Genomic DNA, 25,874 nt, shown 5'->3' on the forward strand with positions numbered 1-25,874 from the left:
CCAATAGAAAGTACTGTGCCCAAGCAGAGTCTGGAAGAACCATGAGAGTTTCTGATTACTCAATTTACCGCCATATTATTGCAGAACGAATTGAATGTCACACCTGGTGATAACCTCCCTGTTCAAGATGCACAACACACCTTACTGGGCTGATTCACTTCATACCTGTGTGGCTTGTGAACGCCCACACTGAGGTGTGGACGACAGGAACGTTTGAAGAGTTCCTAGGAACAACACACATAATGGGACAGTAAAGGGCCTGGAGGAGACGCTGGGGATGAGCGCTGTTGGAATTATCTTTACTCTGTGTATACTGTGTTTGCTTTTCCATTGGATCCTCCATTATTACCTGTTCACAAACTGCATCCAATGAGCATGTTATTAAGATTCATGAAATCTTTTCGCACTTATTCTCAACTACCAGCAAACTCTATATGCATATATCGTATATTTATTGTAATATGCAAACAGTTGTTATTCTTGTGTTGTAAAGAAATGATACATGAAAAAAAATCAAAGTTTTGTTGACAGGTTTTTTTTTTTTTTTTGGAGTGAAAAATATTCTTTTTGTGAGAAATATTGAACTACCTTAAAAATAGAGATTAAGTAATAGTGAGTTTATTTTGAGTGTTTCTGGTATTTTCAGTGCAGTCTTAGATTAACTGTAATGCCAAACTGCATGATGGTAGAGAATCACACGCTTTGAAAAAGTGGATTTAGAATTGAGAAATTACTGTGGTTGGTAGTATACTGTATGTCTATTTGAAAAACCTACAACTTTTACCCTCTAGACCTGTGTTGTAAATCTAAATTAGCCTCTCGTACATTTCACTTTATTACAGCATCATAATATTTCTCCCCAGTATTTGCTCACTTGGTCATAATAAGGATCGAAGCACAGTACAAGAAAACACAGGTATCTAACTGCTTGTAAACAAAAGTGTATCTGAGATTACAAGTCATATAGTTAAGAAAAAACTAACGGTAAGACAAGTGAAACCACCATAGATGTCAAAAAGAAACTGAGTCAAACCCCTTTTTACCCAACAGGTCAAATATCTGCATAATAATGTACATATGTATATTGACTGAGCAGGTTCTACTGAAATTAAAGCAGGAATTTTGCACCACTGTTTTTCATTATGAGACACACTTCACGCAATTCGTTTTTGCTGCTGGTAGTGTAACAAATGTATTTCATCCTGTTTCAATGCTGCTATCGGCAGACACAAGACACTGTAAGGACATGTTTCCCTCCACCAAACTCCATTCCCTCGAGTGCAAACTTTGCGGTTTTTCAATTATTTGTGATATTTATGAGCCTCTGTACAGTTAGTGGGTACTAGATGTTATGTATACATAATAAACTAAAGGCATATTTGAGTACTTTCTACTTTAGATGTTCACTGTATTTCAGAGGAAAATATGACAGCTGTAATTACTGTTACTTTTTTGGTTAAGATTTTACACATGAAACACATGCCAAGCTTCTAAAATACGATCCACTGTTAGAGATGAAATTATCCCAGAATATAACATAGTTAACTGTAAGTACTGTAATAATTAAGTACATTTTGTACAATTTTATAAATACATTTTGTTTGTAATACTCGTGTATTTTTGCTTAAGTAAGTACATGCAGTGGGGTACTTTTATACTGTGGTATTACTACTTCTACCACTGCTCTTGCAGTTGATCTTTATGTTTCTATTTTTCTACTTCGTATTTTGCTGCTGCGACATTTTAATGTCCCTCTAAATCTTAATGCTCCATGTGATGCATGTTAGAAACCAAACTGTGCATAGGTCCAGACCTAAATATAGTGTATTCAATGCTATATTGAAATGTTTGAGGGTTACTGTAGAAATCATTTGAAAATAACAACCCTGCAAAGCTGCAGTCTTTTTCTAAGCTAACAGGGCCCCCTGGTGGTGAAGCAGCCTCACATACAGTAGATCTTGGTGGAATATTCAACGTGCTCACAAGAAAATGTATAATTTCTCCCTGTAAACGGTGTATTTTCAAGTCTGTCTGTAGACCTGCTCATGTCACATTTACCCGTTGTAGTAAATCACAGTATATATTGTAAATTAAAATGTGGTTCTGTAAATATTCTCATCCTGAAATTTGCTTTTATCTTTACAATACTCTTGATATCCATGTAATTCTCACTTAAATTATATTATATTTTGCATCTTTAGTGTTGTTTGTGCATATCACGTATTTGGCTCAGTATTCTTTTATAACGTAAAAACGTTCCAATTTTAATTCAGTGTTTTTGCTTGAAATGTTGGCTGGTTGTTCATCTACCTCAAATGTACAATATATGCTATATGTATATTTATAATATTTTTAAAAACTGTAATATTGTTAATTTTGGAACATTTACATTCAGTATTATATTCACATAATTTATCATGTACAAACCTGGATGAGCGACTAAAAATGGATAAATGGATTCTCATCTCATCTAAAATGTTTAATAAGATAATGTTATAGTGAAGAACTTTATTGAACACAATGCAAAAACAGATTATATTATACATCTTATATCAGCAGTAAAATCAGTTTTTTTACATTTCATCTGTATCAAACAAACAACAAACAGAAAGACAACTGAATCAACAGATTTAATGGCATTCTCTGTCAACCCAGTACTTTTTTATTCTGATAGTTCACTTGTATCTCTCTTCTCTCCTTGTGCAAGTATTGTGTGATATTGCCTCATGCACTTGAAAGGCCTATGACTGCTAGGAGAGATACCAAGAGATTTCACACACTCTCACTCACACACACACACACACACACACTTGCGCACATACATGCATTTGCACACCCTCCACGAGCTGGGAGATGAGATAGGCAATTTATGTCTGTCTGTTGACTGCTGGAGCTTGATATCGCTCCGCTCAGCCCTGCGGATCAATCATAGAGCAGGAACAAAGCATTAAAATATTGGAAAAAATAACATGAGTGTTTCTCCAAACATCTTCCTCTCATTGTGAGGCTGTTTGGACAAGTCGACTCACTCCTGGCTCCTAAGTCTGAAAGAAAACAGGTTGTTTTGTTGCAGAATGGTCAGGTGTCACTCAAAGCCTGCCTCGATATCCTGCCGTCCAGTGGTGAATCTTGGGAAATCACTTGGACTCTTGACTGCATTGCAGCCAAAAAAGAGGGCTGGAACCAACAGTTACAGGGCTGGGCCAAAAAAAGATGGGAGGGGCAGAGTGGGTTTATTCTACACCTCTCTCTATCTCTTAATCCCACTGTTTTCTTATTCAGCGTGTGTGTTGTTCTGGGTGCAGTTCATGTGCTCTGGACAGTCGTAGTGAGGTGTTTTAATGGAACAGAATGAACAGCATGCAGTGAAGAACAGTCCAAAGGCAGAGATGAATGATACTACAGAACTTATTTTTATTTGGCTGCAATTTACCTGATGTATAATTTCCTGACATTGACATTGACTATTAAAAGAACCTGAATTTCAGATACATCAAATTGATCAATTGAAAAACAAAAATTCCCATGAAGTTGTACCATTACCCAACAACAATTTATCGTCGCGTCGACAGGTGATTGTTTGTTCGCAAAATACAGCCGAGAGAGAGAGAAGAGAGAAAGGAAAAAAGCCAGCGAATGTTTCTGTGTTTCTCAGAGCCGAAAACCAAAAACCTGAGCATGGATCACACTGGCAGGGGGAAAACTCAGAGAAAAGTCGCCAGCTTTGACTAGAAGAGTAAAGTCAACTCAGTTAAATTGACGCGGTGGAGATCTTGAAGCCATGCAGTTAACAGAATATTGCCTTCAAATAACACTCGCACATGCTTTTCCAAAATCAAACATGCATTGGGTATTTCAGTGGGGTAAAGAAGTGTAAATACTCAACATTTTAGCAATACAAATTTCTAAATGTTTCTGATAATGAATATTTGTGGAGCATGTTACACACTTTTTCCAGCAATCCCTTTATTCACTTGATTGTTTTAAGCAAAATGATAAATGAACATTATTAAGTAAAAATAAAATATAAAATAAAATATATATTTAGTATGGATCTGCCTTGATGCTGCCAATGTGTGTCACAAAAACCACAAGCAAATTCAACCACTACTACTAATTCAAAGAGCATTTTTGTAAACGATCAATCATTGCAAGCGCAAACTCAGTCATCACAAGGCTGTGAGTGCAGTTCGGATCACAGTGGTCACGGACAAGTTCAGCATCTCCTCTGGAAGCCACCTCACTAAGGCTTTTAATAGTTTAGTCACCCATCTGGAAACTTCTCCTTTTCTTTTTTTTTTTCATAGGAAAGGTGTGTTTTTGTGTCGCCATCCTCTTGAAACAATTTTTTTTTCTTTTTTCTTTTTTTTTTTTTTTAGAAAAGAACTACGAAAATCATGCAACTACCATTTCATTTTTGTGAGACAAAAACCAGTTGGTGCTCTTGACTTGATTTTTCTCTTGCTGCTGGTTGGGAGATTTGGAGGTGAGGTCAGCGTGGGCGTTTTAGGCACTGCCATCCTGTTTGTGTCGCTGACTGCGAGCCTTGTAGACCTCGATCAGTAAATCTTTGACATACTGGATTTCTCGTTCCACCGACTCCGCCTTGTCACGAAGCTCTCGGTTCTGCCCCTCGAGGCCGTGCAGCTCCTCCTCCAGAGAGTCCAGCTCCGCCCTCTTACGCAGCCTGTACCTGCAACAGGAAACAATGCATTCGGTTGGTTTTACAGGTTTTTTGCTGCCTTGCATCTTTATTAATGAGTTAAGCGAGCTTGACCTTTGAGCTGCATCGAGAGGAATTACTCACACAGCTCAGACATCCCTTCCCCGAGATAACATGATGTGCTGTTTATTCCACATTCTGCAGGGGTTCATGACTGATCAAATTTCCACCTTTTCAAACTTCAATCCTTGCCCAACATTAAATACACTTTTTCAATATTTCTCTCATTCTACACAGATGTGGATAAATGAAACTGATGCACACAGACAAACTAGACTTATAGAAATGGTTAGGTGGGGCTGAATCTGGCAGGCAGTGAGGGACTTTCCATTTCCCTCCTACACTCTGTAGGACATTTAAAGCTCAGGGGTGGTTGGTTTATGTAACACTCCAGCCATGTTTAAGTGGAAAGCAAGACAACAAGTATCATCAATGGATGTATAAGCTATGAAAAAGCAAGAATATGACCAGTAATGCAACCACTGCAACATTGACTTAATGAAAAAAATAACCTTGGTTAGTTGTGATTGTGATTTTTTTCTACTTTTTATTGTTATGAACCACATTTTCATTACTGTATTATCAGACTTCTGAACACAAAACCTATTTTTTTTTTTTTAGATGTTTATGGAGGTTGAAGGATGTTTTTATGGAGAGAGAAAGAGGAAAAATCAACTGTTTACCTGTGAGCAGCAGTTTTGTTCTGGTCTCTCTTCTTCTGCTTCCTCTCTCCACTGTTGGTATCCAGAGAAGCTGCGCCCATCACTAGAGATGGTTTGATGGAGCAGTGTTCATCCTTTAGCCTCTGGGTGGGGCGGTGTATAGGGGCACCCATCAGTGGCCCCTCGCCCTCCCCTCTGGACAGACATTCATAGCTTTGGTCTGCAAGGCATTCTGGATAGAGGTAGTGGCCGTGTTGGGGCTCTACAGCCTGTGCTTGTGACGGCTGTTCTAGGTCACCTATAAAGCTATGGTAAGGCTCTGTGCTGGCCATTGACTGGTGGAAGTAGCCGTCACCGGCCACCATTGTCTCTGGGGGAATACTTCCAGAAAGTCCTCCATCTTTGCTGCAGTGCAAAACATCAAGCCCCGTGCTGTCGTAACTTACATTGACCTTCACATTGTGCATCAACTGTCCTTCTCGCTTGTGGTGGCTCTCGTACGAGCCACCCAGACAAAAACCTCGAGCAATCTCTTCGCTGCAAAACATTCCTTCTGAAAAACAATAACTCTCCTCTTCCTTCAACGATAAAGCACATTCTCTCACCTTCTTGACGCTGCTGAGGCTGTTCTTGCTCACCGTCTTCAGTGTGGAGTAGTGGTTCACAGACAACTCTGTGCTTCCTGAGTAACTTCCCCTGGAGCCCCACGTATCAAGTCCAACTTCCTCCCCGACTTTCACAGCCTCGCTGATTATTCTTCGCCCGTTGTTGTGGTGGTAGCGGTGATGGTAGTTGTATGGAGCAGGTCGAGCAATTTTGGTTCTGCCGATGGGACCGCCACAGAAGCTGGCCAGGTCCAATTCCCCTGTTGCCAAGGTAACAACCACAGGGCTGGTTTCTGATTGGCTGGACCCATAGGACCCATAGGGTAACTGATAATAAGACTGGGAGCCCATGGCTTGAGCACCCTTGTCACATTTTGAGGATTTCTCCAACTTGCTTGTTGTGGATGTGGACTCGGAGCGGAAGTAGTCCTCCAGCTGAGCCAGCTCCTCCTGTAGTAGAGAGGTCATGACCTCCAGATCCGAGGGCACCTTGACATCTTGTTCTAATGGTGAGGGTGGAAGGGAAGAGCTTGGAGAAGACTCGGTCGTCGACACAAATGAAGACAAATCAACTTTTTCCGTCATCCAATCTGAGTGACCATCACCTATAAAAATTAAAAAATAACCATATAGTGAATAAAACAATCCATTTTTTTCATTCAGCTGCTTGTATAGAATAACTGAAATAAAAACTAGAAATTCAGGAAAAAATTCTTAAATCACGCAAGGTTGAGACGATAAAAGCTTAAGTTAAAAGCAAGCAATACATCCGAGAAATCCAAGTGAACAACTAACCGATCATCTGAAAATGATTGAACAGCATCGTCTGCATTCGATAAATATCCACTTAGCTGTACTCACTGTACGACATTAGCCCCGTGCTGCACTGCGGCTCCGACCTCGGGATGTGGAAAAATAAAAAAGCGTCTTGGCAAAACTCACCAATTAAGTGCTGCCTCTCCACAGGCTCCGCCCCCGTCCTGGGACGTGATTGGCTGTGGCTAGCCTGTTGGAGAAGGGGAGCGCCGAGCTCGCCTGTGGAAATGGGGGGAATTTTCCTGCGAAGGATCGATGCCGCCATTGTGTCGTCTGCTTCGATCGAATTGTTCAAAAGCACAAACCGTGCACAGGGTGGATGAAAGAGTTGTGGAAGACCTGTAGGAGAAATTAAGGAAATAAACAAATGTCACAAATTTTATTTCACCCTTTAAACCCCCCATTTCAAGCTCAGAAGCACTTAATAATTCTCTAAAATATGTTTTTAAACAATTATTATTATATTAATTATTAATATCTAAAAAATAACACCACACCAATAACTTTATTTAAAGGGTTATTGAGTTCAAATTGGCTTTTATTTTTTCTGTTCACCTGTCATCTTACACTGTGAAGAATTATGCCATAACAATTTAATTATAACGTAACATTCAAAACAATGAGCTGACATACTTTGAGAAACAATACACTTTGAGATTATATTTATTTAAGAAAAATAAAAAGATAATGAAGACTTTAACATAATTACAGTTAATTAAAGTTATTTTACATCACTAGAAACATTTGTGGTGCAAATAGAATATATCATAAAACAGAAATTCAGTTTTTACACTTGAAAAAGTAACTTAGACATAGTCACTTTAAAACAGTATTAAAATAAAGTGCAGCGTCTCCTTTAATAAAATAGACCCATATATGGCGTAAATGAATAAGTGAATTTACGGAAAACATCAGTTTAAACAATGTCTGGACTGGTTTGTTTGCTAAATCCTCCTCTGAACTTTCTCCTATTCCGCCGGAGCTAGAAACAGTTTTACTTACCCCATAGTTTCTGAATAGTCTTGTAAAGTGCGTTGCAGGAGCAAAGCACACGGAGCTTTACGGTGAGGAGGAAGACGGTCACAGTTTAAAAAGCCATGTTTTCCCCTTCTGGAAGTCAGAGACTCTTCTTGAAGTGCTATTTCGACGAAAAGACATGCAGACAGAAAGTTTTTAAATCCGCTACTTCTGCAACTCCTAGTGCCCGGACCTGATCACAGCAGGCGGAATCACTGCGCAGCTTACAGCGATCACCCGGCCGTTACGTCATGAACCTGGGGACTTTCCCATTATCCAGAGGCCACAGCCTGTTTGTGTAGCCTGCACACACTCCTCCAACACGTCCTCATTTATTTTATTTTCATTCCAGTTTATCTGATTTTATTAACTTCATTTCAACAGAATTAAAGAATCTGTCAGAGAATTTAAAAAATAGAATTTGCAATAAATATTGTCATTTTGTAAAAGTTATTCTCTTAAGATGCTACAGAAGTCAGCAACAACTTTATTATTAAAACTAAAATGAAAGTGAGTGTTCCCGTTTTTCTTTTTTTCTTTTCTTTTCTTTTTTTTTTAAATAAAGTAGTGCCTTGCTGGAAAAAGTCTTAAAAACATGATCAAGAGCTTCGCCTCCTAAGACACAGCAGTCTTCAAAGTCTGTAAACGCCCTGTTAATCACACCCAGGCACACTCGAAATAATAAACACACTTTCAAACTGAATGGATGAGGTTGGATACGCTCAGCAGACCGTGGAGCCGGCACTAGTTTTCCGTGCGCCGTAGCGGAAGGACATCATATTGCAGTTCGAAGGTGTAACTTTAGTTGCAGCCCTGTTGCATCAGATCCGCTGGGGATTCGCTGAGCGCTGTAACAATGTGGCCACACCATTGGTTTATCTGGGGGAACTTTTCTATTTCTATTGGCCTGCTATCAGTCTTACACTGATTGCTAATCATTACACATTAGCACCAACCTGGGACTGGAGAACTGAATCTTGCATCCGGCAGTGTTGTGGTAAAAGAGATCATGGCCTCCAGCTGGGACCAAACTGAGACAAACAGCCACTTTAAATCACTTTTAATTCTGCATGTTTATTTTCTCTAAGGTGCACTAATTCAGTCACAAGTTTACTGCTACTCTGTGTAAATCTACTCAATGAGTTAAACAGAAACATACTGGAAGCTAAAGTCCCTTTATCAAACTTTCTATGTAGCTAATAAAGTTTACCCCTTTACTGCTACTGCATCATGTTAGGTTTCTGTTAATATTTCAGACATAAACACATATAAAGTGCATTATATATGAGCAACATCATGAAAAATATATGTGTTAAGGTCTTTTAAGTGTGAAAAATCTAAATCATTGCTTTAAAAAACAATTTTGTGAAAGCACAAGTGAATTTCATGTAGTTTTAAGAGGAGATATAGAGACATATACATCTCAGTCAGTGCAGCTGTGTCCAGAAGAAAGCTGGAGCACATGTTTTTTTATTTTCTCAGGTGTAATGACTAACACGCTGTTTTTCAGATAAGATAAGATGAGGTAAGATGGTTCTTTACTGCAGTGGAGAAATTAGCAGAGTTACAGCAGCAAAGTGGACAGTACAAAAAATCAGTTATTTGAATATAGCAAAAATAGAAGATAAATAATATTACATCTTTGGTGTATGTTAGTTATTGCACATGAGATTTTGTCGTTGTGTTTTTGGTGTTTTACATGTTACACGTTAGATACATGTTGCATTATAAAACTGGTAAATCCCCCTCTGCATTTACCCAGGATAACTATTTGGGAGCATATTTTTACCAAACATATATTTTCCTATTTAGTGTAACATTCATGCATCCCTCAACTCCCACCCCCCCTCCTCCTGCAGGCACCAGTAAGTGGAGGATGGTGTATAAACACACAATGAAGGACAATAGTAAAATAAAACACAATACAAAATATCCCTTATAGGAGAAGTTGAATGTAAACACACACACACACACACATTTTCCTCATTATACAATTCCACCTGCCACTTCACACTCTGATGCCTTCACAACTGTCACAACATCATTATTATTTAACATGCCTCTCAAAACAGGATCTTTATTTAATCATGAGGTTTAATGAAGCATAAAAAGAACAATCAGCCGACTATAACTGCAGTGACATAAAAAATGGAAAGACTTGTAAATCAGTTACACACAAGATGTGGATGTTTTTACAGTCTTCAGGATGTCGCTGCCTGTCACTTGAAGCCGCTGAAGGACAGACTTTGATCGCACATTGATTGATCCCAAATCCCAAATAGAGTGAAAGAGACAGATGATGTAGTCAGGTTTATAGACAGTGGCAATAAAACTGCTGTTAAAATGTGTCAGATAAATCTTCTGTAATCACTGTCTGATAAAAGTCTGTAATGTGATAATGAGACTTTAATCAGGTGTATTTATTCTCTCTCTCACCAGGCTGTCACTCTGTTTGTGTACCTTACACCTGACCTCCGGACCGCCTGCGTGGCATGACAGGCAGCATGACAGTTAGGACATGTGGAGGTCGGACAGGCTGGCTGACACCCAGCGTGTCCCGCTGCCCTCATTAGTAAAACCAGGGTGGCTCTGCACGGCTCCCAGGCTGGAGCTCCTCTGCCTATCCTGGGCCTCCCCAACGAACCAAAAGCTGATTGAAGCAGCCAGGTCTTCCTGTTGCTATAGTAATAGGCAACACTGGCTCACCCCTCTCAAAAACATGTTTTTGGCATCCCTGTAGTTGTGGCTTTTACGGCCTCCCCCTCAGAGCTCACAGTGCCATTGTTTACACTCTTCGTCTTGCTATTTTTGCAGGCAGTGCAGTTTTTATTATGCACGATGCACCTCTTTAGTTGCGCATGAATTTGTAATTCGGGGTTGTGGAGATCAGGACAAGTTGTGGTGATATGTGCAATGCCCCTGCAATCATTTTATATTTTATCTGTCTATAACCTCTAACAAATCACTTATCAAGATCAGTTTCTGAACACACAATCTTACATCCCAGTGTTCATTCATTAAATAAAAACTTACTCAATTATATTTTTAAAATTAATTGCAAATGTCACTATTTTATCTTGACCATATGTTGAAAATCACATTATTACTATTAATGTAGATTTAAAGAATTAAAATATTGATACTTGCATATGAAGAAAAAAAGAAATCTCACTGACGTTGGCCTATAAATAACATATTCTGTTTGATATTAAATTAACGTCCCACTGTTGACTTTACATACTGTATATATTTACAGTCCGCAGATTTCAGTTTTGTGTGCAATAGTGAATCCACAATGAATTCCTTAACTTGCAGGCTTTTTTCTGTATTGCGGCAAAATGATTGCCTGCTTTTTGTGCAGTATTGCCCTCCATCTGTCCTTTTGTACTGTACAACCATACAGGAGCCCTCTCCAGCAGAGCATCGTGGGATGGGAAGAGCCTCCTTCAAAGATGCAGGCGGCCATGCACTCCTCTACTATGGCACATTGGTATCAGTTACACCATAATTTCATCACCAGCAGCTCTCTGTGAATCCTGCTTACATTAACTTTTTACAGGGATTGGCAACGCAGAGGCAGGGATGCATGGCAATGCCAGCACTTGAACCCGTTTAGACTTAGCCGGCTATTCAATAGTTGGTCTCAGCATATTGTTATTTGTTGATGAAGTGTTGTATTTGTATGAACAAATGGTCTGCATTGTGAATAATCCCTGCAGTTACAGTGGGATTACACTGAGAGAAAAGGCGAGGGGGGATTAAAAAAACAAGAAGGATGGGGAGACTTCAAAGTGGCAAAGTGTGTAGGGCTGTGTTTGAATGATGGCTGGCGTATTGTTTTGATAAGTGTTCCCTGAGGAGAACATGTGAGGCTGCATGTCACTTTCTCCTCTCATCTCTGCGATAGGGAGCCGGGCAACGAGGGGATGTCAAAAAAAACCCAGCAGTAATTACAGCGTTCATACAACAACGCTGCAGAGCAGTTGGCTCACGCTCGCTAGCAGCCCAAATGTGAAATGCAAATTAATTAATTTGCTTTAAACATGAAATTAAATTAACATGTTAGACCCAGAGATGGTGATAATAACACTGGTGCACTGGGAGCAAGGAAGAAAATAAAAGAATACAAAATGTAGACAATGTAAATCAACCCCCATGATACACACAGCTGCTTTCATCACTGCTCATTGAGATATTATCAGCTACTGTAGATGCCTGTTATGATGTCAAATACACTGTAAATTTCCATGTTTGTTTACTGTGTGTGAAACTTTAATCTACATTATATTGTTTCTGCTCACAAATTTAAATTACAAAAGCACACATGAATAAACATGAATGAATTAACCCATTAGTTTGGCCATGAACGTCTTTTAGATGATGAAATGAAGATCAGGGGAGGTCTCATTAGTAAATCTGTTTATTATACCATCTTGACTTATTTCATGCATTTAAAATATTGCCAGAAAAATCTCTCTCACACACACACACACACACACACACACTCTAGTACCTCTAACACATACACAAGTAGCAGGAAACAGCACACACATTACACATTAGAATAATCCGACAAAATCAAGCAGCCAAACCTTATTTGTCCTTCTCTCTTATGTGCATCTGCAGTGAAATAATTTTATTTAACAGCTTTACTATGATGTGTGTTTTTATAAAAGAATTAAATATTTGTTCAAAATAATTGCAGGACGAGACCCTGAGCAAAAAAACTGTCATTTAACACACAGGTTTCACCATCATACTCCCAAACCTTAGGGTCAGAGGTCATGAGAGTAATATGGGGAGAGGAAAAACAAACAAAAAAAGAAATCTGCTACATATCGGCTATATATATATATATATATATATATATATACTTATTTTGCAAAATCTTTGTTTTTTATGAATTTCTGAATAGTTTTATCTCTTTAGACGTCAAAAACACATTAAAATGATTCAGCTGCTCACAACTCTCAGACACACACACTGTGACATCTTTGTGTTTAGGGCGTCACAAACATCTGTTTTATTCTTATGGCCCAAAATCAAACTTATATGTGTTAAGAGCTTTAGAATCTGTAGAACATAAAGCCCTTGATTTGGATGTGGTAAAAAAATCCTTTAATGTGGAAAAATATAAGAAAAGGAAGAGAAAACATCCGTCCTCCAGGATGAACAACAGACACAAGACAGATTGTGTATCGTTATTAAAATGAGATATGATGCAATGTTTGTCACCTCTGACTGAGAGGACTTTGTTTTTAATTTAGAAATGACTGTAGAAGGAAAGTATCAGTATAATTTTGAGCTGGACTTTTTTTAGCTGGCTTCCAAATAAATGAACATTTTACTGAGAGTAAAAAAGAAAGCTGGATTTATTTTATAAAAATCAGTAAATTTAATAATTATCAGCACTGGGGTTGGTGTATAGGTTCAATTTATATCTGTTCTGACACAGACTTGAATGGATGAACATAAACACACACAGTGTCTTATATATTAAATTACATCAAACTGATGTTTATTGAGAGAGACAGTCCATCCACCTGCGTCAGTCACCTGAGGGAAAAAAGCTGTGATGGACAAATCACATTATTTCTATGCTCATGGCAGAAATGCTGATTCTGTCATTATGATATTTATTCCATCTCAGATTTTCAGTTCTCCAGCTGGATCACAAAGCTGAGCAGATGAGTTTACATCCACAGAAACCCACATTACTAGATTACTGTTGTGTTTCTCAGGGTGTTTCGCCGCAGTCTCTCGTAACAATGCTGTGGTTGGGGGAGAGTGTACCGAGCCATCCCAGCTATTTCAAGTCATTGTGGTCTCATTACAGCAGGCTGTTGGTAATCCTCTGCCTTTGATCTGCAGGCTGAGGGGAGCTGCGATTTACTGTAGTTCAAACAATGTTCTCCCTGCTCCCTCAGCACCTCCATCAGGAGCCCCGTGGTAACTGAAGAGCCACAGCCCGACAGCGGGAAGTGGAAATGTCGGGGGCTGGTTTGTTTTCCAGCTGAATGCAGGTGAGACTGAAACACACATGAAGCCTTGTTGAAGTCAAGCTGAGGTTAAGCAGAAGGAGACTCACTCCACTGGGGGCTTCAACAATGGGGTCAGATGGAGCGCGCTCTCAATACAAACCAATTCAGAATGTTTTATTCACGCCTTAAGCGATGATTCAAGGCAGGCGAGTCCACAGCTAATGAGAGACGAGAGCACAGAGCATCATTCATACACAAAAACCCATGAAGAAGACAATAGAGTGCACAACAGCTTCACCATCATACAAAAGTCTCTTCATAAAAAGTGCTCTGCAGCGTATTAGTCTCCTAAAATAAAACCAAACCTACTTGTGTTTGTTTTATCATGTGTAGCTTCTAGGTAGTTTCATATAAAAGACTCATTGTGAACACGGAACAGGAGAGAATCTAAACCAACAGATGAGTGAAAAAAAGGTTCAACAAAAGAAAATGCTAGTATTTTGCTTTGTGCTGGTGTCCTCTACACCTTACTGCCATTAAAACATCTGGATACAACCGGATAAAGAAAAACATATGTTAATGCAGCAGATTGCATTTGGATCAGAATGCAGATTCGGATCATTTGGAGATTGGTCAACCTGTAAGACCATGTTCTGAAGAAACTGCAAAAGAGTAGATCCATACCATTGTTGCCTTGAACTGGAACATGGTCTGCTGGTTGATCCAGATACAGATCTTCTGGTAATAACAGGTCTAAACGTGGCTTTAACTGACAGGTTGGGCCACAAGTGTGAACACACCGAAACAGCCTTGTTTACTCAAAGAGTCGCACACAACCTCAACACAGAGAAACCTTTTTAAACAGAAACAGCAGAGCACTGGACATTGTTTTTGCTTAAATGTTTAATATACAGTACATTCAGGAACATTTCAGGAAATACAATGAGCTTAGCTTAGCAGAAAAAAGGAGGGGAAACAACTTGCCTGGCTCTTTCCAAAGGTTAAAATTTGTCACACTAATTAACACATTTATTAGAAGTCAGTTGATCTTCTGAGGTTGAAGGAACCAGTGGAGTCAAGAAACAGGTATAGAAAAGATAAGAATTTTTTTTTTTAAAAATAAGCTCCACACATTTTTTTAATGGGTAGGTTTTCATTGTATGGATGAACTAAACAAGATGTCACCTTGTGAGCTTTAAAGGTGCTGGTAGGTGTTAGCTGTTTCCTCTTGTTCCCAGTCTTTATGCTAAGCTAAGCTAACCGGCTGTTGACCAGTCGAGGTTTCTTCCTTGTAAGAATTATTTTTTGTGCTATTCATTGTGGGGAACTGTTGAATTTCTCTTTATATTATAAGTGTCTTGAGATAATGTCTAATCAAATAGAACTGACTGTAGCTTCATATTGAACTGACACATGAAAACAGATACCACAGGAGTATGAAAACAGCTGCCTGCTTCAGTCAAAACCAAGCTAATGGGAGCGGTGACGATGAACCTGAAGGTGGTAATTCTCCCTGGATTTGTTTCTACAAATTCTACTTTTCACATACAAGTAGTCATGTGATCCATTATTAACATAAAAATATTGATTATAGCTGAACCTTCGTTATAATAACCTGACTATATTGGTTGGAAACATGCTCCTCGGTGCACTGACAGCTCTTTGAAGTATTGTGATGTTTCTATACAACATTACTCCTCTGGGATTTCACCATGGCTGCTTATGTCATGGACTCAGACGAAACCACCAATCAGGAGCAAGCAGCTGCAAGAATAAACAAGAATTGCCACAAGAATTGTTTTTAATAAGAAAAAACAAGCTCTGACCAATTAGTTTACACACCTTTCTTGAGAGCTGTCAGAGGGCATTCTGGGAAATTGATGAGATGAGTGTGAAGTTTTTTTTTCTTAATTTTTTTCAGCCAGTGCTGTAAAAACATATTTCAACTCATTTTAAATTATCTTGTCTAGTATTTTGTGTCTTCTCATGTTGTAATTAAGTCTATAAGTGACATATCTTATTCATTCTTTTTTTATGACACACACACACACACACACACACACACACTCATATATAAAATATTCTTGACAAAAGTTAATTTCTGTTTCAAACAGGTTGAAGATCTGTATTCAAGCGACGTGACTCTGTGAAGGCAGTCCAGTCTCTCTGTCTGTTGATCTGTATCACCAGCCATTCACATTCCCAACAGGTAAACTTAACAATAATAATAATAATGTTTTTCGATTTGTCCAATCCTTTTGGTTTATGACCAAAAACCTGAGAAGTTAATGATGTTACCATCAGCCGCAGCAGGAGTTTGTCTTACTGCTATCTGTCTTTTTTAATAGGCTATTTAAATGTTAGCATGCTCAGATGCTAAACTAAAGTGGTGAACAATCAAAAACATTATAGCTGCGTCTTAATTCAGGGACCGCTCCTTCAGTGAGTACATTTGATGACCAATAGCTTCACAACGCTGTCCCATTTCGAAGGCTTCTTCAAATGCGTCCTTCTCAACAAAGGCTCTACCAGGTGGATCCTTCATGGCCCAACCTAGATTTATTGTGCACCAGTAATTTAAATGATATAGCAGCAAACAAAGCTGACAAAGAGCCCGAAGATTAAACTTTTAAATGTATATATTAGGTTTCAGATCAGTTGAACAGCTAATGGTACAAATGTTTTTGTAAAAAAAAAAAAAAAAGATGCGGCTCCTGAAATCGGACACACCTTGTACCTGCTGAACATACACATGATAGCACTGTCAGTGTGAGCATGTTAGCATGCTGATGTTAGCATCTCACTCTGCTTGGTGACCACGCTGCTACAATAGCTGCTAAAAATCATCACATTGCCACTGTGAGGACGTTAGCATGCTAATGTTAGCATTTAGCTCAAAGCCATACTGTGCCTAAGTACAGCCTGAAAGAGTGGTCCCAGCCTGGTCAGGTGCGAGAAAGAACTGATGAAGCCTCTTGGATGAGAGGTGAAACGTCTTCCTAGACAAATAACCAAGTCCAGTTGCTTTCGATTTGAAACTCCTTTGAGATACTATGACCTGGACAAATGAGAATATTCACAGCCCCAGCCTGAAAGAGCTGCTAACAAGGCTCCAGACTCTTAGTGTTGTCAGGATTTAATTATAAGAAGAAATGACTGATTGTTTGCTGTGAGTAAAGCAGCTGTAGATGATTCAGTTTTCTGAACAGTGGCTACAATTTAAACGTTAAAAAAAATAAGTAATCCAAAACTAACTAGATTGTTGTGGATGTCACGGACAGAGAGTATCTGAGGAGGAGCTCTCCTTTAAATCTTAAGTGGAACACTACAAAGCAGACTAAAGCTAAAAGGCAGCGTCCGGGTCTCTGGAGCACCCATGGGACTCCGGAAACAAACCAAGGCGGTGCTTAATAAACCTCTAGAAACTACACAGGCAAAAGAACTGAAGAAACCAAAGGCAGCCAGCTCTCTGCTATATCCACCACCTGAAGCTCAACATATCCCTGCTCAAGCTCTGTAGACACACACAGACAAACACACACAACTCGTGGATTTTTCTTATAACAATATGGGAATCACATGGTCTGATATGGCCTCACTGACAAAAATTCTCAGGGATTGTGCTCATCGCTGGCTCATGTACCGCCGCTGTGGGCTTCTGTTTGTCCCTGATCTTCAACATTTTGGTAGAAGTGTAGATTCCAATAAAGGCTTGTTAAACAACAGATTTCATTCTCTGACTCAAGAGGGCCCTACATGGCCCAGAGGCGTAAGCTGCTCCTTTGAACATCTAAATCCCCATGCAGCGTCTGACTTCCCTTTGTTATTCACTGGTGGATGTTCCTCCACTGTTTTTCCGTGTGTGCTCTCACTCTGGAAAGGCTCCAGCGGACCGTGTAGAGGGAGCTTTTAGCTGTAAAAGATCATCTCATTGAGATCATCAAGCCCCAGTTAATTGAACTTTTATCTGATATCCTTGTTGGAGCACGGGGTGAACATATTGTTTTAATAAAGAATTCATCAGCCAGAGATGGGAAGCCAGATTTAATGAGCCCTTCCCTGAATCGGGGATGAGAAACGTGAAACAAACACTGTGCTCTCAGCCCTAATGTCTGCTGCCCTCCCCTGCCTGCTGCTGTGAACACACACATCACATTCAAATGCCTAGTTTAGCAGTTGTGTTGCCTTATGAAACCAGAGCAATAAATGGCCAAATTACATGTTTTTTTCCATTTGAAATGTGACCGTCACAGCTGCATAATTATTCATTTCTGGTAATTTTATCAATTGCAGATCTATTAAGGAATTTGTTTGACTAATATTCAACACAAACCAATACAGGTCTTAATTATAAATCATTGCAGCCCTGTGTTAAAATCTAGTTTTATTACATTTATTTTCAAATTTGATATTATGCTTACATGGTGCATTTTTCAAATTAAAAGTATGTTTAATCAAATCGCCACAAACAATGACACCGACACACAGAAAAACTGAGGCCAGGGACTGTTTCAGTGTAATTATTGGTTGGTCTCTGGGTGTATTAAAGCTGTCGTGGGAGGAGGGAATATATACAGCATTGAGGAAGCATTGGGTGAAGGGTGGTGGGGTCACTGGGGGCTCCGCTCCCAATGTACCTAAAGCATCAAAAAAACAAACGTGCACAGTACAAACAGCTTAAAATGTACTATGAAAATAAGTGTATATTGTATATAGCATTCACACAGCCTGTTTATGTGATTCCATTATTTCTTAGATAAACTTCCATCAGCTGTAAAACTAATATCTCCATAACAACACACTGGAATAACTGACACTCAGTGCAGCTCAAATGATGCCTGTGTGCCCACCGCTGATTGAAAGTGAGGTTGCACCTTTTCCTTCAGAGCTGTCAAAAGGCATTCTGGGAAGTGTAATGTGGAGGTGCTGCAGAAATCTTCTTTCCAAAACCTGCAAATGCAGTGAGAGTATTTCATATTGTGTGTTCTGTGAAAAACATTGTGTTCCCAGTATTTTTTTTAAATCAAGTCATTTTCATTCATTCTTGTTTTAAGACACAGAAACAAATTTCTAGAAAATTCTTTAGTTCACAGAAATGACTATGATGGTGATTGTTTGGCAGTGAGTAAAGTGGAAATAAATGATGCATGCTGAGCAAAGTGTAAACAACTTAAGTTTAAGTTAAAAAGAAAAAATATTTATTATGATCACAGGCATCTGGTCAGAATGCATGGAGGAGAGGAAGCCGTGAAACTTCAGTCCTCTGAACGGAGGTATGTTTTCAAATGCATTTCTAAACATGGAGAACACACATGGGCTACTGAATCTGAAAGGAAACATGCAGAGATTAGAGATTAAATTGAACACAATAAATCAAAGTCATCTCATGTGTCCTTCTTAAAGAAATAAGGATAAATAAAGGTCTTAGTTAGAGACTAACATGGACATAGTATAAGGAATGAAGAGTAATGTAAACTTCTCTTATCAGATCTGCATGTGTGAAAAAGAATGAATGAGAAGTTGAAAACGATCAGTAATGAGGAAAGGAAAGGGAGTGAGGGAGAATGAAGAATCTCCAGATTTCAGGGTTTTCAGGTTTTCAGATCACTTAAAGAAAAACTAGATCCTATAAAACAAGTTCATTCAGAAAAGTCCCTGTTAGGTATAAAAGCTTTTGTTTGAATTGCACTGAAGCCACATTAAAATCCATTCAATTAGCCAATAACTGTCTTTACTGACCAGCTTCATTTCTCTGAATTGTTGCTGTAAACACTTTTCTTTTCTCTGCTCCATGATGTTCCTGATGTGGAGTCGTACTCTTGACTCCAGATTTGTGCAAAACATCAAACACATGATTATTGTTCTGAAGGTCTCTGACCTCAGACAAACACTGATAGAAGAAAGTAGAAAGGCAGCGCTGTGGATAAATCTGAAACATTTACAGACAGAATAAGAGCAGGTCTGCACTGAACTACTCTGCATTGTTACAGTTTCTGGGCCATTTATTCTTATATTTGATTGATTTTTTTTTCAGCTGCAGAGATCAAAGGCAGCAGGAGACAAAAGATAAAAGAAGAAAAAGGAGGAGCCGGAGAGAAGACATCCTAAAAACTGTCACCGTGTCACCTCCAGTTGTGGAAAACAGGCTCCGCTGCAGACCTGAAATGAATGAGAATCATATTGTTCTGCTGGTATCCTACTTTAACTGGCTAATTTGCAAACTGGAAAAGTCGGACCTTCCTGTCCTTGTGCAAGAATGAGCAGTGGGAGAGCGGCTCGTCACAGAGAGTATTTTTTAATATCCTGAGAGGAATTCTCCTCATGCCTACCCTCTCCTCACAGGACAACAGGCCTCGTCTGAGCTGCCCTTGACACACAATGTCATGTGCCACATTCCCACAGCTGTGTCTGGTTACCGGCTGGTACTTGTTGTTGCCAAAAGCTCAGGTAGAACTACTTCACCCCATCAGCCTGCAGGATCCGAACGCTGGGGCGAGGAGCAGGTCAGTTATGTTGAGGATGAACAGTGACAAGTGTTTCCTTATCAACAACCTTCAGTCTGGACCACATTAGAAGAGCACTCCACCAGCCTGTGACAACAGCTGTAAAATCCTATCCTAATATAAAAGATTAACATTCCTCTCCAGACATGTTTTAAACTATGTAAATACTTTGCTTTAATACTTTGTTATTATTAATATTGTGTTTAATGTGGTTTTTCTCCATATAAATTGAAGAAAATGGAAAACTGGGGCAGGAAGCACATGTACTCTTACTTCCTCATTGATAATCTGGATCAGGCCTTGGCCCCGCCCACCACCTGCTGGCTCCAGGTGTCCAGGTGAAAGAGCAGAGAGGATGAAGATGGTTAGAGGAGGAAACATCAGAGAGACTCAGCCTCATGTTGGAGCCTCAGTCAGACCCAGACTCAGATGAGGAGTCTGAGACCAGAATCAGAGACTAGCAGACGGATCAGAACCGTTAACAACATTAGATTTTTTTATTTTATTTTCTTTCTATTACTATTTTCCTAATCAAAACACATAAAATGAGCCACACCACAGACTGTGGAGAAAACCCCTGTTAGATTTTTAGTTCTTATCGTAGCTACATGTGTCAGTAGATGTATTTCCATTAACCTGTTTAAAGTGCAATTTAAAATTTCCCACTGAAAAATGAGAAATGGAAACACATGGATTTTGAAAAAACTCAAAAGAATTGATTTGCTCACGTGTGGTGGATTTTCAGACTATTCGACAAAACAAGATTTTGCTAAAGTGAAATGGAAACACTTTTCTTGCACTCACGTTGTGGCGCCTGCCTTATGAGGCCCCTGGAAGCCAGGGAGGTGTGGTCACATTTAATCTGAATGATATCAGGAGAAAACCCAGCTTTATTTGCATAACATCACACAATGGAAACACAGACCATTTGCAATTATGTTTTGTTGACTTTCCTAAAAAAAAAATTGCTTCTCACCTAATGAGACTTTGATGAGGTTTTCCTCTGGAACAGAACCCTGAAGTTCCAGTTCCACTTTGTTTCTCTGTTTAGCTCAATTTTACATGTAGTGACGAATTTTGATTCAAGATTTAAACTTTGTTTGGAGAACCTGTGGAGGTTTTGACCCTTACTGGTGCAGTGGAGAGATGTTTTTAGGAGTGGGCCTCTGTTTTGCTTGGTGTCTTACATATGTGCACAGGGATGCACCAACACACACACACACACACACTGTGTACACACCGTTTCACTGGTGCAGGTAATGCACAGAAACACAGCAATGCATTGTTTTCAGATGACTATTTTCAGACTGCAAAATTTATGAGTTATCAATATACTGTCTGTAATTTCAGGAAATGATCACAAGGGCCTCCATGAAGCCGCTCTGGGCCCCACAGACACTGGGGGATGTGTTTGTGGGGCCAGGTACCTGTGGGAAGTCCAGCAGGGGAACAGATTTCTGCAGGGAAATGTCTCTCTGAAGCGGCCTGAGGAGAGCTGTTCTCTCTGTAGCTGCCTGCTGCAGTCAGGACTGTGCTGAACCCTCCTGGTCACCGCTCCTGGGGCAGACAATGCCTCCTGTATTCTCACCTCCCCACCTCCCCACCCTTTTTGCACCCCCTACCTAATGTCATGTGGGTTTCTCTTGAGTTCTGGAGAAACAGGAGGAGTGGATTCTGGCAGCAGGCAGGACTGTGTGATTCAACTTTTGGGAAATGAAAGTCTGTTGGGAATAGGGAGGAGGCTGCAAGCTTCCAACGAGTTTGGGGGGAGTGACTCAGTTGGAGGGGGTGGCGGAGGTTTAGGGGTATAAACAGCAAAGCCACCGCCACCGCCCCCTGCGCCTGAGCGACTTTGTGTCCGGCACATCATCTCTCCCCGCGTCCGGCCCGCAGTCAGGGAAGCAGGCAGGAAGTGCGTCCTTCTCCTCCGCTGCAGTCCGCTTCAGTTCGTGTGGTCCCGCCGTCGGCCGCGTCCTGCAGACATGACACCTGTCCTCCACGTATGTGTCGTCATCTTCGCATCAGCGCTCCTGCAAACTGCGACACCGGCCTCCCTCAATGAGACGTGAGTAAAAAACTAGTTTCTGATGGAGCCGCGGCTGCTGCTCAGCCTGCAGAAAGTTCGTGTTCGTGCGTCACTGTTATGCAATCAGTGGAGAAGATGTCCCACCAGTGTGTGTGTGTGTGTGTGTGTGTGGCAAAGTCCCTCCATCTGTTGCCACTTTGCACCTTTAATCTGCTCCTCTCTGCAGAAATAATCTGGACAAAATGGAACAATGATGATTGATGAGATGTTATTGATTAATGCATCAACTAAAGTGGTTTACATGATGTAGTTTTGAAGCTAAAGGGTCAAACAGATATCTTGTTTGTTTTTCAAATCAAGATCTTAGTTTAAGAACAAAAGCTCACTGTCTCTGCACAGATCTCCATTCTGATCTTTGTTTTTCAGTCCTGAGTGTTGTCTGCACTGTGGTCATCACGTCTCAAATGCCTCTCATAGTTTAGTATCACAGTCAAATGACTTTTCATCATCGTGCAAAGTCCTCTCCGGCAGAAACAGCATCAATATGCTCAACAGCACCACCCAAAACTCAATTAAATGTGTCCTTTATTTCTCATTGGCAGCAGCAGATCCCTGTGTTCCCACCAGCCAACCACATACTGATCTGCATGTGTCTTTTTACTTTGATCCTTTACTTCAGTGGAACTACCAACAGCACATACGTATTATAATCAAACTGCAGCTCTAAATCAGAAGTAAAGTTCCGTAACTGATGTTTTACAGGTGTAGTGCAGTAGAGGTATAAACTAGCACCAAGTGGAAATACTAAAGTGAAGTGCAAATGCAGCAAAAATTTATTTTTTTACACATTTAAACCTGCAGTTACTGTTGTTGGTCACTCGGGGGCAGCAGAAACAAGCTGTGAACTCAATTTTCACATATTATCACTTTTCAAGTTGATGTGGTAACATCTTAATACAGTCGTTCTCAAATGTTTTCAAATGAAGGAACCTTAAACTGACCACAGACCCCCATGTGATAAGATTTTAGATGTTGTATTACAGAAAATGTTTGAAACTCCAGAAATAGTCATATATTCTGTCATTGTATTACTTATGGATGGAATTATTTTGAAAATAAATTATGCCCCTTTTTGCTGGGGACCCCCAGAAACCCCCTCAAGGACCCCACTTTGAGAACCACTGTTGTCTGTTAATAGAAATCTGACGTTCACTCTCCTTTTAGCTCTGTTTCGGTTTCCACGAGTTCCTGAGATAAATATCTGAGCCTTTAACTGTTAAATGCTCCAGTATGATCACCGGCTAACGTTAGCCGCTGACATCATGTCTCTCTCTGCCTGCAGGATTTTTGCAGTGACTGTGAGTTCCCGGATGACGGGAGGTAAACAGGAGACCCTCTGTGCCCAGATCCACGGCCCCACAGAGCCCGTCTCTCTGACTGTGCTCCTTGAGATGAACTCTGGCTCCACCACTGTTCTGACAGAGGCTGTCAAACAGGACTTTTACCGCTGCGTCACCTTCCAGGTCTGACTCAACACATACACACACAGTTTGGTAACTTTCAGACAAGGATGTGATATTTCAGTCTATTTGCTTATGGTTTTCCAGTTGCAGCAAGATAGAGTAGAGCAGAAAAAAAATAAAATTCAATGTTTGTAGTGGTTAAATGTGTCCGTGAGGTTTCCAGGCACTTTCCTCTCCTCGCCCCCAGCCCCCCATTACACTAATGGCACGAATCCTGGCGTCATTATGTACCTAATTATCCAGCCGGCGCCATGACTGAGGCTGTCAACGCCAATGACCCTCTGTAAATTACTGCTCTGGTTTCTGTCACACCGCTGGTCACTGTTATGCAACTTACAGGCCTTGCTACATATTGATGCAAAATGACCTGCCAACCCCAATCAGCTCTATGACAATAGCACTTAGTTTCACTTGGTTCCCCAGTGTTTGGCCCTGCAGCGGGCCTGGTCTGGAATTTGTTTATCTGCAACCAAACAAAGGCTGCTTTCTGCCAGAGGCTAGCTATGTACCTGCATTCCTCTGGAAAACATCCTCTGCCCCCTACTCTCCGTTTCACACACACACACACACACACACACACACACACACACACACACACACACACACACACACACACACACACACTCACTTAAAACACCCCTTGCAAATTTTGGAAGTGGTTCCAGCCTCTGTTATGTAATGGCAGCTCCTTTAGTAAGTGAAAACATATGCTGCGTAAGTATGACACAATTTCACAATTTCACAATTAACCATATGTAGTAGAAGGGGTCTGTTATTGCTCAATATCAGAAGAGCTCAGATGGATTTGCTTCCAAGTTGTAGAATAACAACATTATAGTTGACAGATGTTTCACAGCAAACACACCCCAAAGAAGGACAATGAGGAAAAAGTGCTTGTTAGCTGGGCTCAAATTCTGGTTCTGCATGAAACAAAATTTAAAAGTCCTCCCTTCCTTCCTTCCTTCCTTCCTTCCTTCCTTCCTTCCTTCCTTCCTTCCTTCCTTCCTCCCTTCCTCTCCTCCTGGACATTCAAATAAACCGTGGTCCTGTCTGACAGATGTGTGTTTTCTGATACTGCAGGTCCCTGTGGTGCGCGGCAGAGTGGTGGCAAACATCAACGTCACCATTCAGGGAGAGAGCGCCTTGATGAGCAAGAAGTCCAAGGTTGTGATTGAGCCTCCTGCTTTTATCCACATCATCCAGACTGATAAACCCATCTACAAACCTGGACAGACTGGTAGGTGTCTGAATGCACTTATATACATTCACACATCACACCTATACACACTGCGGGAGCAGCTTCAGTGTCTTACCCACTTCTACATGTGGACTGGAGGAGCCGGGGATCCTCCTGAGCTCCAGCTGCACAGTGTCAGATTATGCTGTGTGGTAGATGTGCTGATGCTCATCTAGCCCACACGATCCTCTCTGCACTGTTTACCAATTCAGCTGCACTTGCACAAATTTGGACTACTTTATAATATCTGCATAATGCTGAGCCACTAGTTGACAACTTTAGGAATCATGTCTATGTTCAGCACACGGAGGAGTTGCTGTTCCTCAAGAGTTCTTGGTGAGGTTGTTTGTAATCCACATTTTCTTAAGAAAAAGTTGGTGGAGTGTTTTTTTTTTTCCTTAATTTTGTTTAATACCTGGACCCATCAGTTTGTTATTGCTGAAATAATAAACCTTGTTATGTTTACTGTAAAAAATGGAGACACTGGTTCAGCCAACAAAAGCGTCTCTTTTATACCTGTATCTCTGACCTGTCATATTATTAACATTGGTATTTCCTAACATCCCATAATGCAACAGTGGTTATGAGATCCTTCCAACCAGATAAACACCCACGTCTTTCAAACTCCATGTCCCAGAAGTCTAAAGCCTCTAAAGCCTGATGATGACATCATCAGACGAGCGACATGATCTTCATGTGTAAAACAAAGGGTCACTCCGATCAGTTTTACACATTAAGACTGACAGGGTTGTTATTAAACCTTTGAAAACAGTTGTTAAAA

The 25,874-nt window shown here is 40.2% G+C and overlaps 2 protein-coding genes and 1 long non-coding RNA gene across 5 annotated transcripts in view; 2 read left to right on the plus strand and 1 right to left on the minus strand.

The window, feature by feature from the left end:
- Positions 1–3,390: 3,390 nt before the first annotated feature.
- Positions 3,391–8,091, minus strand: LOC139614405 (uncharacterized). Its single transcript, XM_071471641.1, has 4 exons — positions 7,809–8,091; positions 6,933–7,145; positions 5,407–6,595; positions 3,391–4,693 (listed from the first exon to the last, which is right to left on the minus strand). Exons 2-4 carry the CDS (start codon positions 7,069–7,071, stop codon positions 4,507–4,509), a joined length of 1,515 nt encoding a protein of 504 aa, XP_071327742.1. The 5' UTR covers positions 7,072–7,145; positions 7,809–8,091; the 3' UTR covers positions 3,391–4,506.
- Positions 8,092–11,226: 3,135 nt separating this feature from the next.
- LOC139614406 (uncharacterized) lies at positions 11,227–21,582 on the plus strand. Of its 2 annotated transcripts, XR_011687039.1 has the most exons (5): positions 11,227–13,846; positions 15,919–16,013; positions 19,018–19,077; positions 19,839–20,307; positions 20,542–21,582. It is a non-coding gene; the product is annotated as an uncharacterized lncRNA (long non-coding RNA). The 2 variants fall into 2 exon arrangements; XR_011687038.1 differs by having other exon boundaries at positions 19,839–21,582.
- A 125-nt stretch (positions 21,583–21,707) lies between these two features.
- LOC139614404 (alpha-2-macroglobulin) overlaps positions 21,708–25,874 on the plus strand; it is a 32,179-nt gene continuing 28,012 nt past the window's right edge. Inside the window, exons 1-3 of one of the 2 annotated variants that reach the window (XM_071471640.1) lie at positions 21,708–22,372; positions 23,676–23,856; positions 24,937–25,093. In XM_071471640.1, coding sequence (XP_071327741.1) covers positions 22,290–22,372; positions 23,676–23,856; positions 24,937–25,093 — 421 coding nt within the window. In that variant the 5' untranslated portion in view covers positions 21,708–22,289. The remainder of the gene's footprint in view (positions 22,373–23,675; positions 23,857–24,936; positions 25,094–25,874) is intronic. The other variant, XM_071471639.1, reaches the window with a different exon arrangement.

Source organism: Trachinotus anak, unplaced genomic scaffold (genome assembly GCF_046630095.1).
Source record: "Trachinotus anak isolate AG129_WGS33_773 ecotype Australia unplaced genomic scaffold, CSIRO_AGI_Tana_v1 ptg000034l, whole genome shotgun sequence".
NCBI lineage: Eukaryota > Metazoa > Chordata > Actinopteri > Carangiformes > Carangidae > Trachinotus > Trachinotus anak.

Bases quoted from the DNA above. Each gene is read 5' to 3' on its own strand.
- LOC139614405 (XM_071471641.1), bottom strand. From the start codon at position 7,071: ATGGCGGCATCGATCCTTCGCAGGAAAATTCCCCCCATTTCCACAGGC. The intron at 6,596-6,932 runs GTGAGTTTTGCC...TAATTTTTATAG, and splicing joins GGAGAGGCAGCACTTAATTG to GTGATGGTCACTCAGATTGG. The intron at 4,694-5,406 runs GTAAACAGTTGA...TTCCTGTTGCAG, and splicing joins AACAAAACTGCTGCTCACAG to GTACAGGCTGCGTAAGAGGG.